At 36.2% G+C, this 18,852-nt stretch overlaps 1 protein-coding gene across 11 annotated transcripts in view; it reads left to right on the forward strand.

Annotated features, from left to right (window-relative positions):
* The window catches only part of DLG2 (discs large MAGUK scaffold protein 2), a 1,867,373-nt gene that overhangs the window by 1,377,498 nt on the left and 471,023 nt on the right, over positions 1 to 18,852 (forward strand). For all 11 annotated transcript variants that reach the window (XM_058545485.1, XM_058545490.1, XM_058545494.1 and 8 more), the window contains one exon: positions 12,378 to 12,514. In XM_058545485.1, coding sequence (XP_058401468.1) covers positions 12,378 to 12,514 — 137 coding nt within the window. The remainder of the gene's footprint in view (positions 1 to 12,377; positions 12,515 to 18,852) is intronic.

An 18,852-nucleotide genomic window follows, 5' to 3' on the forward strand; every position in this document is an offset into this window, starting at 1 on the left:
GTAATAAACGAATATGGTAAAGTTGCAGGATACAAAATCAACATGCAAAAATCAGTTGCATTTCTGTACACTAACAACGAAGTAGCAGAAAGAGAAATTAAGAATACCATCCCATTTACAATTGCAACAAAAAGAATAAAATACCTAGGAATAAACTTAACCAAAGAGGTGAAAGATCTGTACACCGAAAACTATAAAACATTTCTGAAAGAAATTGAAGAAGACACAAAGAAATGGAAAGATATTCCGTGCTCTTGGATTGGAAGAATTAACATAGTTAAGATGTCCATACTTCCTAAAGCCATCTATAGATTCAATGCAATACCTATCAAAGTTCCAACAACATTTTTCACAGAAATAGAACAAAGAATTCTAAAATTTATATGGAACAACAAAAGACCCCGAATAGCTAAAGGAATCCTGAGAAAAAAGAACAAAGCTGGAGGTATCACACTCCCTGATTTCAAAATATACTACAAAGCTATAGTAACCAAAACAGCATGGTAGTGGCACAAAAACAGACACACAGATCAATGGAATAGAATCGAAAGCCCAGAAATAAACCCACACATCTATGGACAGCTAATCTTTGACAAAGGAGCCAAGAACATACAATGGGGAAAAGAAAGTCTCTTCAACAAATGGTGTTGGGAAAACTGGATAGCCATATGCAAAAAAATGAAAGTAGATCCTTACCTTACACCATACACAAAAATTAACTCCAAATGGATTAAAGACTTGAATGTAAGACCTGAAACTGTGAAAGTTCTAGAAGAAAACATAGGCAGTACGCTCTTCGACATCAGTCTTAGCAACATCTTTTCAAACACCACATCTGACCGGGCAAGAGAAACAATAGAAAAAATAAACAAATGGGACTACATCAAACTAAAAAGCTTCTGCACAGCAAAGGAAACCATCAACAAAACGAAAAGACAACCTAACAATTGGGAGAAGATATTTGCAAACCATACATCTGATAAGGGCTTAATCTCCAAAATATATAAAGAACTCATGCATCTCAACAACAAAAGAACTACCAACCCAATTAAAAAATGGGCCAAAGACCTGAACAGACATTTCTCCAAAGAAGATATACAGATGGCCAACAGACACATGAAAAGATGTTCAAAATCACTAATTATCAGGGAAATGCAAATCAAAACTACAATGAGATATCACCTCACGCCCGTCAGAATGGCTATAATTAACAAGACAGGAAACAACATGTGTTGGAGAGGATGTGGAGAGAAGGGAACTCTCATACACTGCTGGTGGGAGTGCAAACTGGTGCAGCCACTATGGAAAACAGTATGGAGATTCCTCAAAACATCAAGGATAGAACTACCATATGATCCAGCTATTCCACTGTTGGGTATTTATCCAAAGAACCTGAAAACACCAATTTGCAAAGGTACGTGCACCCCTGTGTTCATTGCAGCCTTATTCACAATAGCCAAGACTTGGAAGCAACCTAAGTGCCCATCAAGGGACGAATGGATAAAGAAGATGTGGTATATATACACAATGGAATACTACTCAGCCATAAGAAACGACAAAATCCAGCCATTTGTGACAACATGGATGGACATTGAGGGTATAATGCAAAGTGAAATAAGTCAGAGGGAGAAGGTCAAATACCGTATGATTTCCTTCATTAAGTAGTAGATAATAACAACAATAAACAAATACATAGGGACAGAGATTGGATTGGTGGTTACCAGAGGGGAAGGGGGGAGGGAGGAGGGTGAAAGGGATAATTTGGTACATGTGTGTGGTGATGGGTTGTAATTAGTATTTTGGTGGTGAACATGATGTAGTCCATGCAGAAATAGAAGTACAATGATGTACACCTGAAATTTTTACAATGTTATAAACCAATGTTACTGCAATAAACAAAAAATTAAAAAAAAAAAAAAGACTTGATATAAAAGATCTTTATTCCCAATGAACCAGATTTTATGGCGAAGCAAAAGCACCTTAGTTCAATTGTATAATTGAAGATATTAGCAGTTGTCATACATAATGTAGTAAAGGAGCCTCTGTTGCTCAATGGTTTCAAACATCCTCTTTGGCATGTCTGCAATTGTATAATAAATACTAGAAATATTGGTTAGCCACTTCATAAATTTGAGCCATAGTGAGTAAGTCCTTCATTGTTTCATAGTGAGAAAAATGTCCTTGCACAAAGAGGTACTTCTGTAATTATTTCAATTGCATAACTCTCACTCCTTCCTAGGACCCAAGGTGAATCCAGATTTTACAATTATCTCTTTTACAAAGAGCCCCATAAGGATGATCAAGTGATGTAGTGAAGCCAGACGTCTGCTGAAAATGACCATTTGAAATCTTTGGTGAATTACAATATGCTTATAAATGAATTTATGAATTTAGAGTTAGCTCTTTAGATGTTTGGCAGATTACAGATGCCTGTTGATGTCATATTTTATATTTCAAAATTTGCTTTTATGAATAGGCTGTGACAAATGGAGTAAGGGAGGGGACGGATTAAGGAGAAAAAAGAATTTTCCCCAAAGTGAGTTTTAATGAGTGGTAACTGAATATAGTGAATAACAAAGGTAAAAAAGTGGGAAGGAAAAAAATTATGCCTTATCATAAAAAAATAGAATATCTTCCCAACCACACAGAATATAATTTAATGTATTTTTTTAAAACAACAGCAGACAGTAATGAGGAAAATTGGGAGAGACCAAATCTGATCTTGTCATTCTGCTGCTTAAAACTCTTCAAAGGCTTCCCATTGCTACTAATATAACATCCAAACTCCTTAATACCACACTTCTGGACCTTCACAAGCCTCTATATCTCCAGCTTCAGTTCTCAGTATCTCCTCCTAACCCCATTCACTCATTTGACCACAATGACCAAGGCTGTATGTAATTTTCTATAAGTTACTCCCTCCCTCTGCTTAGAATTCCTCACTGTCTCTCTTCTTCTAGCCATTCAACAAGGATCAGCTCAGCTGTCACCATCTCTGCAAGTTTTCCTTGATCCTACTGGCTTTCCCCCAAAACACTGGCTTATGGTCTGTTTACTTGTCATTCCTTCCACTCTGGTCTATGCTCTCCTTGAGGACAGGAACTGTGTCCTATTCATATTTATCTTTCCCAGTGCCAGTGTCATGAGTTGAATTGTGTCCCTGCAAAAGATTTTGAAGTCTTAACTCTCTGTGAATATGACCTTATTTGGAAATAGAGTTTTTGCTGATGATCAAGTTAAGATGAGCTCATTATGATAGGCTGTAATCCAATATGACTAGTATCCTTATAAAAAGAGGAAAGTTGGACACAGAGACAGACACATACACAAGGAGAGTGTCTTGTGAAGGTGAAGGCAGAGATTGGAGTGATGCATCTATAAGCCAAGGAATGCCAGAGTTACCAGCAAGACACCGGAAGCTAGGAGAGAAACATGGAACAGATTCTCCCCCACAGCCCTCAGAAGGAACCAACCCTGCTGATGCCTTAATCTTGGACTTCTAGACTCCAAAACTGTCAGGCAATAAATTTCCATTGTTTAAATCACCCAGTTTGTGGCACTTTGTTGCGGCAGCCCTAGAAAACTAATATAGCCTGAAACTGAATGTTTTTTAATGAATGAATGAAGTAACTCACCGTATTATCTTACCAGCCTGAGCCCTTTCCTGTACAGTCCATAAAAGTATGCTCATGGAAGAAGAAGCCAGTGATCTTTATTTAATTCGTTAATTAATTTTAAAAATTAGTTTTGGAGTATTTACTTTGTTCGTAACACTCCAGCGGAACATAAATAAAAGCGTTATTACTCCTTCTACCTTCAAAATGTTAACCATGCAACCTGGGGGGGGTGAGATACTCCTACAGCAGAGCTGACAGGTGGTGCATATCTCAGCAATTGTTTATGGCAGGTACCTGTTCTCATTGGTTGGTGTCCATGCTATACCAACTGTTATATGTTCTAAATATCTACCCTTCCTATAAATAACTATACCCTTATTCAATGTAGTAAATGATGTGTCATTAAAAGTGAGGGAGAGATACAGCATTATATGTGGTCAGTGGAGAGAGATTACTTTTAATTTAAAGGAGTAGAGATTAGGAAGAACTTTGCAGAGGAGATGATACTAGATAAGAGCCTTTGTGGATGGAAATTTATCAAGACCCATCCAGTTACCCTTTAGGTTTTTCAGCCTGCTTTCCCCAGCAACAACCCTGCCAGCTGGGACATTACCATCAGACTTCAACAAGTGAGTTGATATTTACATCTCTTAAATAATCTGTTATTTTGATGACTGTGTCCTGGGATCTGTATGCCTCCAAGCAGTCTGGATGGTATTCAGAGGTCAATGTTAATGACCTTGGTTTGCACTGGCAGCTAGAATTAGCCTGGAAAAATCACACAGACAGACATGGTTGATAGGTAGAGGCAGCACCTATCACTTAGGTTATATTTTACTGCTGGAAGCTTGGAGGATATTCTATTTCAAATACAATAAACTAGGCTATATAAACCAGGAATAGAGCGTCTAATCACACTCTGTCATACTGGCCCATAAGCAGTCACCTGTGATCAGAGCAGGTTATTTCGTTTGTTTGTAAGGATGAAAGCAAGTTGATCATTCTTGGAGTTAATAAAGAGTAAATATGTCTCTCATTGGTCATTTCTATTGTTCCTTTAGGGAAGACACTGATATATCCTTTATTAATTCCCCAGCACACAGCATAGTAGTTGGCACATTAAAAATGCTCAATATGAATTATCTTTGGTCCCTCTTTTTTTCTTGAGCTATAGCAAGTCAGCTAAAGTATGTACATCTTTGTTAATACGGGTTGTTTTGACATTTAAAAGTATACCTATGTCATGTGATTGAACAATTCAATCATTAATTCATTCCGCAAATATTCAGTGAATGATTACTATATGCCAGCACTGTGCTCAACCTGGTCTGTTTTATGCAACCCCCACTTTCTAAGATTATATAATTTAGTTGAAGAGGGAAGATCAATGCACATAAAAGATTAATTTGTGAAGTGATTCAATCTAACTGCTTACACTTTCTGTGCTTATACCCAGGCTGCTGAGAATTACTGGAGGAAAAAAAATTGCTAGAATAGTGCTATCATTAATTCATAGTCACTGAACCCTAACTAGATAATCAACAGTTCCTTGCAATTTTTCTGCTTTCTCTAATCAATTATATCTTTCATTTTCCCTAATAGATATTTCAAATTTTCTGTACTTTCTTCAGATCTCCGACCTCACTACTTCCCTCATTTTGGCCAATGACCACTATTTCTTATCAGAGTAAATTGAAGATGACAACTTCTTTAATATCCTGTCATTAAATCCATAATCTTAACCTTTATCTACACCATCATTTTCTCCTTCCCTCCTAATTCAGTGGAGAAAATGCCCTCCTGTCTCCATTTGTTCATTTATCCCAAGCTATTTGTTAAGCACAGTATCAGGAGCTAAGTGTACATTGGTGAGTGCAGCAGATATGGTTCCTCTCTTCCTGAGCAGCTCCTTTGCCTAAGACTACTTATTGCTTTCTCAAATAAGCCATGCTGTCTCTCAGCTCTGGGTCTTTGAATGCATGTTTCCCTCTGCAGGGATGTTCTCTCTCCACTCTCTTCTTTTTCCTTGCTCTCTTTCATCTTTCAGGTCTCAGATTGGATATCAAGACCTACAGTTGGCCTTCTGTGACACCCCTCCCCAAACCAAGATAGGTGGCCCACCTATGTGCTCCTATAGCCCCTGTTCCTCTCCAACAACACTTATCACACCGGGTTTTCATTCCTCTTTACTTGTCCTACAGCTGCATGAGGACAAGAACAATAGATCTCTAATTCACTGATGGAACCACAATGTTTACACTAGTACTTGGCACATGAGTAGTCATCAATAAGTGTTTGTTGAATGAGTTAACTCATTCTATTTAAATAGAAGTGAAAAGGTTGATACAGATAGTTGGTTCTACTGGAGTTCAGCTTAGAAATGAACTACCATAGTAGGTTTGAGTTGGCAAAGACTTCAGTGGTCTTGAAAATTGAAGTGGTGAAGGCATTTCAGGTGTGGGGAACGGGCGTAACAATATAAAAACACCACAGCGAGATCAGCTTACCTGGGAGAAGCTTAATAGCAGAGAAGAAAGTAATAGTAAGAGGATATTTAGAATTTCTGTAGAAAATGAACAGTGATAGGCAATTTCAAATAAAAGCAACGTAACGAATGTAGAAGTTTAGAAAAAAAATAACCTGGAAAATATTTGCAGAATAGATTGGAGAATCAGGCAGGGAAAGATTAGAATCAAAGAAATCAAAGAAAGATTTGAATCAGGTCATAAGCCTTTTACAATAAAGCAGGCATGACTTGATAAGCACTTGATTTAGTGAAGTAGCAGTGGAGAGGAGTAACATATTTATATTTATATATGTGTGTGTATACATATGTATATATATGCTGAGACTTCTGATAAAACTTAATAACAACTACTATATTATACTCTGTCACAATAAATATTGTCTGGCAACTCTCTGCCAGGTATCATAATAGGCCCTGGGATGCAATGATGACCATAGTGAGGCCAAACATCAAAGAGCTTCCAGTATAATCTGAAATATTAATCTAATTGGAAAAGCAGAAGACAGGAAAGCAAGCCATTTTTGAAGGAAGGTTATGAATGTATTCCTTCAAGCTTGTGAGTTTGAGGTGACAAATCAAGCCCAAGAGAGTGTTGGAGCTATACAAAGTTTGAGCGCTATCAACATAGCAGTGGTAATTGACGCTAAGGAGATGGGTTCTCCACAAGAAAGAGATTATAGGGAGAAAAGGATTCTGTGGAGCGTGCCTTGGGGAATAACTATTATTTTAGAGGAATGGTTGTCAAATTTAGCATGCATCCCCAAAGTTTCTAATTCAGTATATCTGGCATGGGCCCCCAAATGAGCATTTCTGTCAAGCTCCTGTGTGATGCTAATGCTACTAGTGTGAGGACTGCATTCTGAGAACCACTGTTTTAGAGCAATACAATGAAGATAAATAATATGAATAAATAGGGTGGTATAATGTTATGAGGATAGGAATGGAAAAGTAATCAGTAGTGTTCTATGTAATGCAGAAAGAGCAAAGGCCCATCAGAGATTTTCAGGCCTTCTGGAGGAAAATTCTACATGACTGGGCTTCTTGCTCGGCGGAACTGGTTTGTACTTATGTCACTCAGCCCCATTATAAGAAGGGATGACACTAAAATATATATATCTCAATTTATCAATATGATTTCATTAGAAAGAAAAAAAGAGGTAGATCTATATGTACAACCACTCAGACCATAAAGATTAGATTCCGTATTCGTTTCCTGGGGCTGCCATAACAAATGACCACAAACTGGGTGGCTTTAAACAGCATAAATTTATTCTCTCACAGTTCTGGAGCCTGGAAGTCTGAGATCAAGATATCAGCAAGATTCATTCCTTCTGGAGAGCTCTGAGGGAGAGTTCATTCCACATCTGTCCCCTCGTTTTTGGCGGTTGCTGGCAATCCTTGGCATTCCTTGGCTTGTAGATGCATCGCTCTAATCTCTGCCTCTGTCGTCACATGCCTTCTTCCTTCTGTGTCTCTGTATTTCTGGGTCCAAATTCCCATTTCTTACAAGGACACCAATCACTGGATTAAGGCGCACCATAAAGGAGTATAACCTCATCTTAAATTGATTACATCTGCAAAGACCCTATTTCCAAATAAAGTCACATTCATAGGTACCACGGCTTAGGACTTCAGCATATCTTTTGAGGAGACATAATTCAACCTGTGACAGATGCCATGCGAATAGATTGTGGTATATGGAGCCAGATGGATGAGACTGAGGAAGGTGTATGTGATATGGAAATGGAATTAGTGACTATAGATCACTGTTTAAAAACTTCAGCTCTTATGGTAAGGATGCTGAAGAAATTTCAAGAGAAGATCTTTTCAGATTAGAACAGAGGCATGGTTAAAGACAAAAGAGAAGAAAAGCATTGATGGTAAGAGACTGGATATTGTAGAGGGGAAAAAAAGGAATAATGAGTAAAGTCCTAGAGTGGATGACTTAGATTTAGAAAAGAGAAAAGAGAAATGATGCTTCTTCCTTTGAGCAAAGGGAAAGCAGAAGGGATAGGTATAGACATAGGGACTTTTTACAGTAAAATAGGCATTAAAGTGATGTGCTAAAAGTATGAGTGGGCATTATGAAATACATAGTGAGAGAAAAAAGTTTGGAACATTGACTGTGGTAAGTTAATTGGGTGATCTGTGAGAGCTTCCTTAAGCAGGATTGAGCATACTTAGCCAGTGCCTTAGGAATTTTAAACAGAATCGCTTGTTTCAACTCCAGACTTTGTCTTTCGAACCCAGGGAGAATCCAGAGAATAAGAAAATAAAGCTTTGGCTTTTAATTAATCATATGTGCTATGCCCAATGAGAATAATTATCTCTCAAATTAAAATAAAAGGTGCATTTTTGGTATTTTTTTAAAGCAACTTTTTTTTCCAAAGGAGAAGAGATGTCAAATAGCCTGTTATCTGTGTAGACCAAATGCATGGCTAAATTTTTTGTTTTCCATCTGAAATGCATGCATGTTCAGAAGTTAAGCTGCCTGCTTGGGTGGGTGTTTTCTAAGACAGGGCCAGCCAAGATTCAGGATGGATTTTGTGTTTCCTTTAATAAAAACATGCCGTCAGAATGTACAGAATACCACTAGCGTTCTTTGTAAGGCAGTAAGCATCTTACTTAGCAGGTTCTAGATGAACTCTTAGAGAAACAGTCTGCTTAATAGTATTAAATTGTTGGAGAAACCTCAGAATGTTCTCCTAGTAAAGTCACAGAAAATAAAGTTGAACCAAGTTATTGAATGGTTATAAGACATCGTGGGGCTTAGTTATTTACACCCGCTAAGAATATATGGGTGCATTGTACTCATACGACTCGTTTAAGCATTTGAGTTTTTATTCGGAGCTTCTCAAGAACAGTATCAATCTGCGCTGCCAAGACTTCTGCTTTCAGGACCCATACCTCTCATTGACACCTGCTCTTCAGCATAGGCAGGCAAAAGGGAAAAGAGTGAACTGTGATCCATTCCTGGTGTTCTGTTTTTATAGAATAAGGAAAACATTTTGTGTAGAAAAAAGGTTAAATTAAAGCCTTTAACAAGGTTCAGACATTCCTTTTCCTATGCCTGCATCTCATATGTTAACATGAAGAATTACAATTTGGGGATATGCAAGAAATATGGAAAGAGGAACCCACCTTTATGCAATAAATGCATCCTGAAATTGCTTGCACATCACATATTTGTCAAACAGATCAGTTTTTAATTGCTTAGGGAATTAGGTGTTTAAATTTCACATGCTTTTTTCCTTTGCTAGGCTACTGAAATATCCACTAATTTACTTCCTTTTGTGATTTTAATACTTACATTTTTATACATCAGCCTTGTTTATTACTGGCACATGCATAGGCATGTTTAATATTATTCTTAATAGCCAAATATTCCACAGTAGATAGTGTTGGAGTCAGTTTCTTTTGGTGAGACCTATCAACTCTTTTCGCCGAGCAGGAACAGCTAGAGCAAAGGCCCTAAGGTGGTAGCATGTCTGGCAAGTTCTAGAGATATCAAGGCTACAAGAGTGTCTAGAGTTGAGTGAAGGAGGGGAATACTAGCTAATGAGACAATGGTCCTATAATGTAGACAGCCTGCCCCTGCTTTAATAGAGTGTATGCAATGAACACCCAGTGCAAGCAAACTGATCGTTTGGACTTGGCCTTATTTCTCAGTGGTCCTAGCCCACATTTTTCTTCACAGAGTCATCTTCCAAAAATCACTGGCATCATCTGGGTTTAGAATATTCAACCAGGTTCAACTACCCTCACTCATATTAGTTCACTCATGGATCACTATTTCGATAGTGTTTCTGGTCAACCCATTCCTTTGTATTCCATTTATGTTGGCCACAATTGATAGCAGCTAGTTGTACACTGCATAGTATGTATTCAGGAGATGCTTGTTCAATGAATGGGTATATGAGTGAGTTAGTGAATGAAAGAATAAGTGAATCAATGGATAGAGACAGATTTAATTTTATAACACAGATAGATACTCTCACCTGTAAATAAACTTGTGTTCTGGTTGTAGACATATAAGCTACACATTTACTTACCATATTGAATTGAATATCCAGGATATGCTTGAGTGTTGATTAAATGTTGATTGTTTTTAAATGTATCCATGTTCTATCTAAATAAGAGACATCAGGGAAAATTTTTAGTTCTTTACCATCAGAGACATTCTCTGACTCTTGGTAAATATACCTGGCTCCACCTTGAGGAGAGTCACCAGTTAAAAAGAAGTACTTAAACCTAATCTCTGAAAAAAAGTTATTTCCTTTTTAGCTCACATATTTTTGTCTAAAGTATCCATAGTGATTTCATTGTGTTGGTACAATCTTAAACTTCAAATGTCAACTACATAGTTATTCTCTTTGTTGTGCTTAACTTTGTTTACAGTGGTAATTTGTTTCCTTAGCTCTTCTGTAACTCAGACTATCTATGGCATTTACTGTAGGCATAGTGAATGTAAATCAGAGTCCCCGGATTTGTTTTAACCTTTTCTTTCCACAGTTTGGAATGACTTCTGTACTATTACAAATGCAGTGGATTGATCCTAGCATGTGCTATGAATCTTTAGTAAATATATTTTTCAAACTCCCCAGTAATGGTATATAAATGTGAAGTAACAGTTTTGGAAAACATGAGCTGATGTGTATTTCAAATTTCATAGGAAAAAGCAGTTGGGAACATTTTATTTACTCTTGTTCATCATCTTTTGCTTGATAAGCAAATTCTTTAAATCTGAGGGAAACAAAGACATTTATAGATCTATGGGGTGTCAAAGCGTCAATAAAGAATAATTACCTTCGTTAGTAGGAAATTAGATAACACTTATTTTAATTGCTCTATCAATTTAAATCCATTTTCCATTTATTTTTAAAAACAATTATAGTTAATTTAACAAAAAGATCATTTTGTTTCAAATATAATTCCAAAGGTGTTACTTTATAATTTACTATTCCATTATTTTTCCATTAACTAATCATTTATGCCATCTTAAGAGCACATGGGCATACTCAATATTTATTCACTAAAAGCATAGTGAAATGGGATATTTTTTAAAGTGTTTTTCATTGCTGTATAAAGTGCCAAAAATTTTTATGATTGTTTTATCATAAAACAAGTGTATGTACGCTAGGTGACTAGGTGTGTGGTTTTTAAAAAAATTTCTTGAGCCAAGTAAGTTACAGAAATTCTCTATGTCTTTAGTAACAAAAGCCTTTGATTTATATCTATCTTTCTGAGTAACTTTCACGTTAATTTTAAAATTCAATGAAAATAATATATGCTACAAGTATTATACTGAATGTGTATTCAATCATATTCTGAAAAGGACTTTTTAATTCTTATACCTTTAAAGAGTATGTCAGTCATTCTTTTAAAGTGGACTCAACAATAATTTTTTTAATAACTCTATTCTTATCATTCCATAGTTTAATATAAATAAGAGTTTTGTACGCCATAGTATAGCAAAATTCATCTCTCAGAATAGAAAATTGCCATGTTTAAAATGATTTGATATTCTGTAGTTTATTAGAAAAATAGTGAAGTCAAAGTATATAATCTATTTCTTTATTCTTTAGACTGTGTACAGGGATGATTCATTTAGTGTGTGTGACTAGTCTCATTATCAGTTAATAACAGGAAGTGTGAAAATATGACAGGATGGCCAGAGAAGAAAACATGAAGGGCAAGCATCTAGCTTCTTTTTCTTATCTTCTCTCTGAAATTATTAGCTGTAATTTTATCCTGAAATGTCCAGAGTATCTAGATCTCTACCCAAATGATTGGCAATACTTCTGTTCTCTATGCTAGAGTAACAGCAATAACAGAGATGAACCATGAACTCAACATGAGCAGGACTGAACTTGCGTTTTGCCTGACTCACCCAGGATCCTTCCACAGCCTTTTTCCTGTTCCCTATTCTGGCCAGTCACCCATTATGAACTGATTACCTAGGGAACAACAGTTAGGTGTACAGTCTTGGAATAGAACAAAACTAATAGCTACATGAGATTGACTTCAAGAGCTTTGCCTCATTGGCATTAATCAACAGCCTTTCAAATATTTAGAGAAGAACAAAATCAATTGAAGTAAAATCCTTACTGTTATTTATTACTGTTGTAATTAATTGAAGATTAATTTTTTTTAACTTTTGAAATGTGGCTAATTGCATTTTCTTTAAAAAAAAAAAAAAACAAGTCTTTCCTTTTTCTGTTCCTTTCCCATAGGTTTAGGCTTCAGCATTGCAGGAGGTGTGGGGAACCAGCACATTCCTGGAGACAACAGCATTTATGTAACTAAAATTATAGATGGAGGAGCTGCACAAAAAGATGGAAGGTTGCAAGTAGGAGACAGACTACTAATGGTGAGTGTAACTCAAGCAAAACTATGTGTATATTTATAAAGCTCTTTTTTCCCAGTGAATGATTGTCTTAGGCGGTTCAGGCTGCCATAACAAAATACCATAGACTATGTGGCTTAAACAACAGATAATTTTCTCACAGTTCTGGAAGCTGGGAAATTCAAGATCAAGGTTCTGGCCCATTCGGTTTCTGGTGAGGTCTCTCTTCCTGGCTTGCAGACAACTATCTTGCTATGTCCTCATGGCCTTTCCTCTGTGTGTGTACTGAGAGACAGATTTCTCTCTCTTTCTCTTCTTATAAGGCCACCACTCCTATCAGATTAGGGCTCCACCCTTGACTCGTTTAATTAATGACTGTAATTACCTCCTAAAGACCCTATCTCCAAATACAGTCATATTGGGGGTTAGAACTTCAACACATGAATTGGAGGGAGGAGGGGAGTGATTCAGTTCATAGCAGTGACCATGGGCAGAAATAGAAAAGAAAGGAGAGCAGATTTTGTGGTAAGAGATCTCAAAGGTACATGTATCAGATCTGTTGACATTTTAAAAACAGAGATCTAAATTTTCACCAGTTTTTGTAAATACACAAGGCACTAAGATTATATGTTGTTCTTCCAATGTAATCCATCTCCTATCAGCCAGTCTGCAAAATCCAGACTGCTAGACAGGTGGGCTTTGTATAACAAAGGGAACAACACTATCTGGTTTATTGATATCTACATTTCTATATGTCTCTGTATGCCTTTGTTTAACCAGTGTAGACACAGTCCTTGACTTCCCAGAATTCATAATCTGAGTTCTATCACACATGTAAATGAATCCCGTCCTCCTCTGCCATCAGACAGGGTTACAGCTATGTTATTCACCAGCTGCTCACATGCTTCAGGAGACCTGGGCAATGACTGACACCAACACACAGCCACCCTGTCTGAGCCATGGAGTTATATGATAAAATAAAGCAAAATTAATGCAATTATAAGCAGTAAAACATTTGGGATTGCACTTAGTAAAACTGCTTCATTTCAATTTAAATTTTATACCAAATCTATAGAATAATAATCAAATATTTAAAAATAATAGAAGATAGCTCTCAGGTAAGATATCTAGCCATATCTAGTCATATGTCTGCCCTTGTACAACAGGGCCTCTAATCTACATCTGCAAGGAGACATTATGTCCAACACTTACCTGAGAAATGTTTGGAAAGTATTAATCTATACAATCTCAACAGAATAGTAATTTCTAGGACATGTGCAAGTTTTGGAGATTGCACCATGAAGTCCATTGTACTCACTTCCCTGGCCTCCAGACAGTTTGTCTTTAGTCCCACTGGTCTAATTTCATAGTTGTCAGTGAGCTTTGTATTGAATTATCTGGATAAGACCTTTATAATAATCTTGATAACTAACGTTTATTTGGCATTTACTATATGCTCCATGTACTTTTAAAAGTGCTTTTCTGTAATGTAACATATATTTCTCACAAAAGCCTATTTTATGTAAACAAAATGAAACTGAGGTATAGAGAAGTTTCCTAACTTGGCCATGGTTATGCAGGTAACAATGGACAGAACTGGATTTCAAATCCAGGCAGTCTGGCTTACATCCATGCTTGTAACCACCAAGCATGGTCTTTGCATTTGTTTTCTGGAATTTGTCATTCACTTCTTTCCTTCCTTTCTTTACTTGTCATTCAGTCATTCATTAATTCCTTTAATTTAATAAGTAATATGTTGGGCGCCTACCATATCCCAGGCAATAGCCACTACTCAGGAAGGAACTCTGTTAGGAGAAGTTGTGTGGTCAAACTGGATGGGCAAAAAATGTGGCATTGAAGGCTTTAGTCAAAATTGCAACTAAGAGTTTTTGGGCTCCTTACTACCTGAAAGGTAATACCCTTTACTACCATTCTCTTTTCTTTTTTTTCTTTTTTTTTTTTTAATCACTTTATTGAAGTATGGTTGACATGTAAAAAGCTGTACTTATTTAATGTATACAGCTCCATGAGTTGGAGGATAAGTATACACCCATGAAACCATCACCACCATCAAAGCCATAAATATATCCATCACCTGCTAAAGTTTCCTCCCACCCCCATCATCATCATCATTATTATTATTATTTTGTATGCGTGTATGTGGTGAGAACACTTAACATAAGATCTACCCTCTTAGCAAATTTTAAGTATGCAATACAGTATTGTTAGCTATAAGCACTATGCTATATAGTAGAACTACCATTTTCATTCTTGAGACATCCTGAATTCTTTTTGTTTGCTTGATTTTTTGGCTTTGGTGTAAAAGCTGGTTCTTATGATGCTGTGTCTTCTGAACCAGAAAAGTGTTATTGGAGTGTAAAACCTAAGAACTTCTCTCAAGAATATAAACTTTATTGTTTGTTGACTTGGGAATAAAATAAACAGTGATATCCATCTTCTACATAGTGTTGAATTGAAAAATGAAGAGAACAGTTTCATTCTGAAGTAATGAATATCATAGATAGTGACTGATTGGACCTTTGACTCATTGTTCTATAAGAGTTTGGTTATAGACAACTCTTCTGGTATTTCTTCAACTGCTGCTATTGTAATATTATGCTAAATGTTGTGTGCCAATTTCTTGAAGTTCTGTTTAAGTTTCTAGCTTTATTTTAAAATTCTTAAAAAAAAAAACCAACTCAAAGTCCAAATAATTCTGTCAAAGGATTTTCCAGGCACCATGCTATTTTTCCATTACCATTTTCTTGATATTCATTGTAGATGTAATGATTTTAAAAATAGCTGTGACATAATCCTTAACTGTTTTGAGTTTTAAAGTATAGTTTAAAAAAAAAATGAACCTTCAACAATAATAGGTCTCTCCTCTGTTATGTAAGGAAAACATAATTAGTACTTCCGAGACAACTGCCAGGCTGAATCTGGAAATAAAAGAAAATGATTCATTTTATAATATTCTGAAAGAAAAATGACCCTGAGGGAGAGAAGAAAGAAAAAAAATCATGGTAGCCACCCTGAAAGACCAATTGTCTTGCTTCAATCCAAAAATATTTATTAATGCTCCCCTTCTGTCATTTCTTTCCACCTCCTCTTCCCTTTACTACTCTGCATTCATATGTTCTTTATCTGCCTCCTCTCCTACTCTCCTCCCCCAAAAGGAAGTACGAATAATTTAGATTCTGTGATTTACCAGCTGGACCACACTCTATTTTTCTCTAAATAGCTGTTCTTCTTTCTAAAGCAATTTGCACCACTCTCTCCTCTCACTTCTTAGGAAAAATTCCTCCATACATTATTCATTCATAGTTTTGTAAGTAAACTGGTCTAAAATCAAACTCATTAATTTCTTTAGACTTTTGTGGTTGGATCATAACAATTCAGGAAGCCTCGCAGTATCTGCCCCACCGTGAGAGCAGAGTCCTTTTCTTTTTCTTTTTCTTTTTTTGTTTTGGAATCTTAGTAATAACCTTTGCAGTTTCTCAACTTAAATAGCTATAATGTTGGACACCACCTTAATCATACCATATATATTTGGTATTTTTTCCCCCTAAGTACTTTTTATAACTCAGAATTGAAAAGTATCTGTCTTAGATGTGATCTTATTCCAACTCTCATGTGGAGCATTAGAATTCCACAGAAAAAGCAGCCATGTGAAGTAGTCCCTCATCTCTGCTAGAATACTGTAAGAATGGAGAACCTAATGCCTCCTCAAAACTCTTCATTAGATACTATCATTAGAAATTTTTTCTTTAAAATTATATCAAAATATATCTCTCTATACATTCCTCCTTTTATTCATAGCTCTGTCCCTTCGAAACAGAAAGGTGAATACTAATCCATCTTCTACATTTGTTTGAAAAGTCATGTCTTGCCCCTTCTCTACTTCTGTGTCTTCTAAGGCGTTTCACACATTTTCTCTCGCAGTAAATTTTACCACACATCCATTTATCTTCTGTAAATAGATTACCCTTTAACAAAACTTCTTTTGATTCCTTAGAATGTTATTCCCCCACTTTAAAAAACCCAGGCAATATTATAGCATCTGACCTTTCCATTTATCCTCCTATAAGGAAAAATTATCCTGCCTGTCACCTTTGCAATAATCCTCTTAGTGTTTCAAATAAGATGACTTTAATGTCAGACCTCTCTGATGTTTTATGGATCACCCAGATGCTTGGTGTATGTTCTCTTTACCAAAATAATATTTTTTTGAATTTCCACAGCTACTTGGCACTATTATCTTTCTCTAGAATTTTGTTTTATTTTGTTTTTTATTTTGTCAAGTGAGAATGACATCTGATTTTTGTGGATTGTACCAGTAGCTTAGTGTTGTAGTCTCAGACTGAATAGATTACCTCTTGGTCTTGAACTTCATGGGACAGATGGTCAGAGGTTAACAGTTTTGGTAATTTTCAAATTCTTCCATTTATTTTCATGGACTGATTTTTATTAAGCACTACCAAGGTGATACATGGAGCCACATATATGGCAGAAATGTGATCTTCTTCATCTTTTTCTACACAAGATCAGAAACTTTGAATCGAGACTCATCTGATTTTCTTTTCTACAGGGATAACATGAACTGTTAATTGTCAAAGCCCCTTGTCACATTGTGATGTAAAGTTTATAATCTTAGTCTCTTTTTTCCATAACCTTGGCTCGACATTTGAAGAAAAAACTGTCAGCGAGAGAACTTTTACACCTTTTACACCGAATAAGTCCGTATGTTTTCTTTCCTTAGAAGGAAGCAGTAGACAAGGGGAATGGTAGCAGAGACATTGAAGTAAAGTAGAAAGACAATGGACTCAGAGATGGGATAACTGGATTCAAGTCCCAGGCAGCTAACGTTAACTGGACCTAACTGACCTTGGGCAAGACATGTACATCTTTGGCCTTCTGTTTTGGCCTCTATTTCATGGCAACATTGCCATAGATCAGTGTTTCCCAAGTGTGTTTTAAAACATTAGTCTCTTTACTGTGTCACATGAAAAGGATCTGTGGTCAAACAAGTTTGGGAAATTCTGCAACCTGTATCTCACTTCTCTTGTAGGTTATCAACAAACTTCAGCATATTAAAGAGTCCCTGAAGTCCTACAGGCAAAGAACTAATTTAACTTTGATAAATAGTGTGATTTTCAAAGGTATTTTATTGAGGAACCCTTTCCTTAAAGTAATGCTTATAAAATACCTAGAACTAGTGTTCAGTGAGTACACTCTGGGATGTGCTGTGTGTGAGCATCTCTTATATGTATTCCAAAGTTAGTATACTATGGTAAGGACATTAAATGGATTTAGGGAATGTGGGTAGAAACAATACCATTTTCTGAATGAATATTAGTTGTGAGGATCTAACAATTTTGGTATATTTTGGTAAATTTGCAAAATTGCCTCGTTTCATCCAAATACAATAAGAAAATCATCTTGAAGACAATGCAAATATGTAGAAATTATCTGAATAATGAACAGGACTTTTTTTAAAACACTTTCATTGATTAGACCAACCTTAGATAAGAACCAAAAGCTGTAACTCTCTCTGTGTATGGCTCTTGACTACCACCAACACACCTTAAAAAGATCTTTCACCTACAGCTCCCCACATAGTCCTCACTCCAACACTTGAGAGAGAGATAGAACAGTCATTACTGTTGTTCTTAATTTCCAGAAGAGAAAGTTGGAACTCAGAGATGACAAAAGATTTCCAATACTAAGAAATTGTGAGATTAAATTCAGACCTAGATATCAATGTTCTAAAGCAACATTCCTTTTAACGGTTTACTCAACCCCTCTGGTTCTCAATTCTGTTTACGTGTTTGAATCTCATGGTAAGTTTTTGAACACTGGGGATGCTCAGGCCTCAATCAACCCTAAATAATCAAATCAGAATCTCTGGGGTAGGAGCCATGCTTTGCTTTTTTCTTTTTTTAAGTTTTCCAAATGATTCTAATGTGCAGCCAAGTTGAGAACCATAGTCCTACTTTGATCTAATCACATCCGAGCCCGCTCTGCTGCTGCTCCACTGCTTCTCCCGAGGGTGACTTCGGTGGTAACCTTCATTCTATGAGGCCGGTACAGCATGATTTAGCAATTTCCAGCAATGAGCTGAAAGGCATTTAGAAATAGTTCACCCTTCGAACTCTGTCTCCTGCAGTTAGAGTACGTTCTGAAACCCCAGGAAAAAAATTCTGGATAATTATTTCTTGGCCTCCCTTCTAATTTCTCTCAAATGTATAAAATTACAATGCAATTCAATCGCAATGACATATTTTATTTAAGGAGTAAAGCCTTCCATTATATTGTTTTTTATTTCTTTTGCTTGTATTCAGTTTAATAACCCTGTTTATAGA

This window comes from Diceros bicornis, chromosome 7 (genome assembly GCF_020826845.1).
Source record: "Diceros bicornis minor isolate mBicDic1 chromosome 7, mDicBic1.mat.cur, whole genome shotgun sequence".
NCBI classification, from domain to species: domain Eukaryota; kingdom Metazoa; phylum Chordata; class Mammalia; order Perissodactyla; family Rhinocerotidae; genus Diceros; species Diceros bicornis.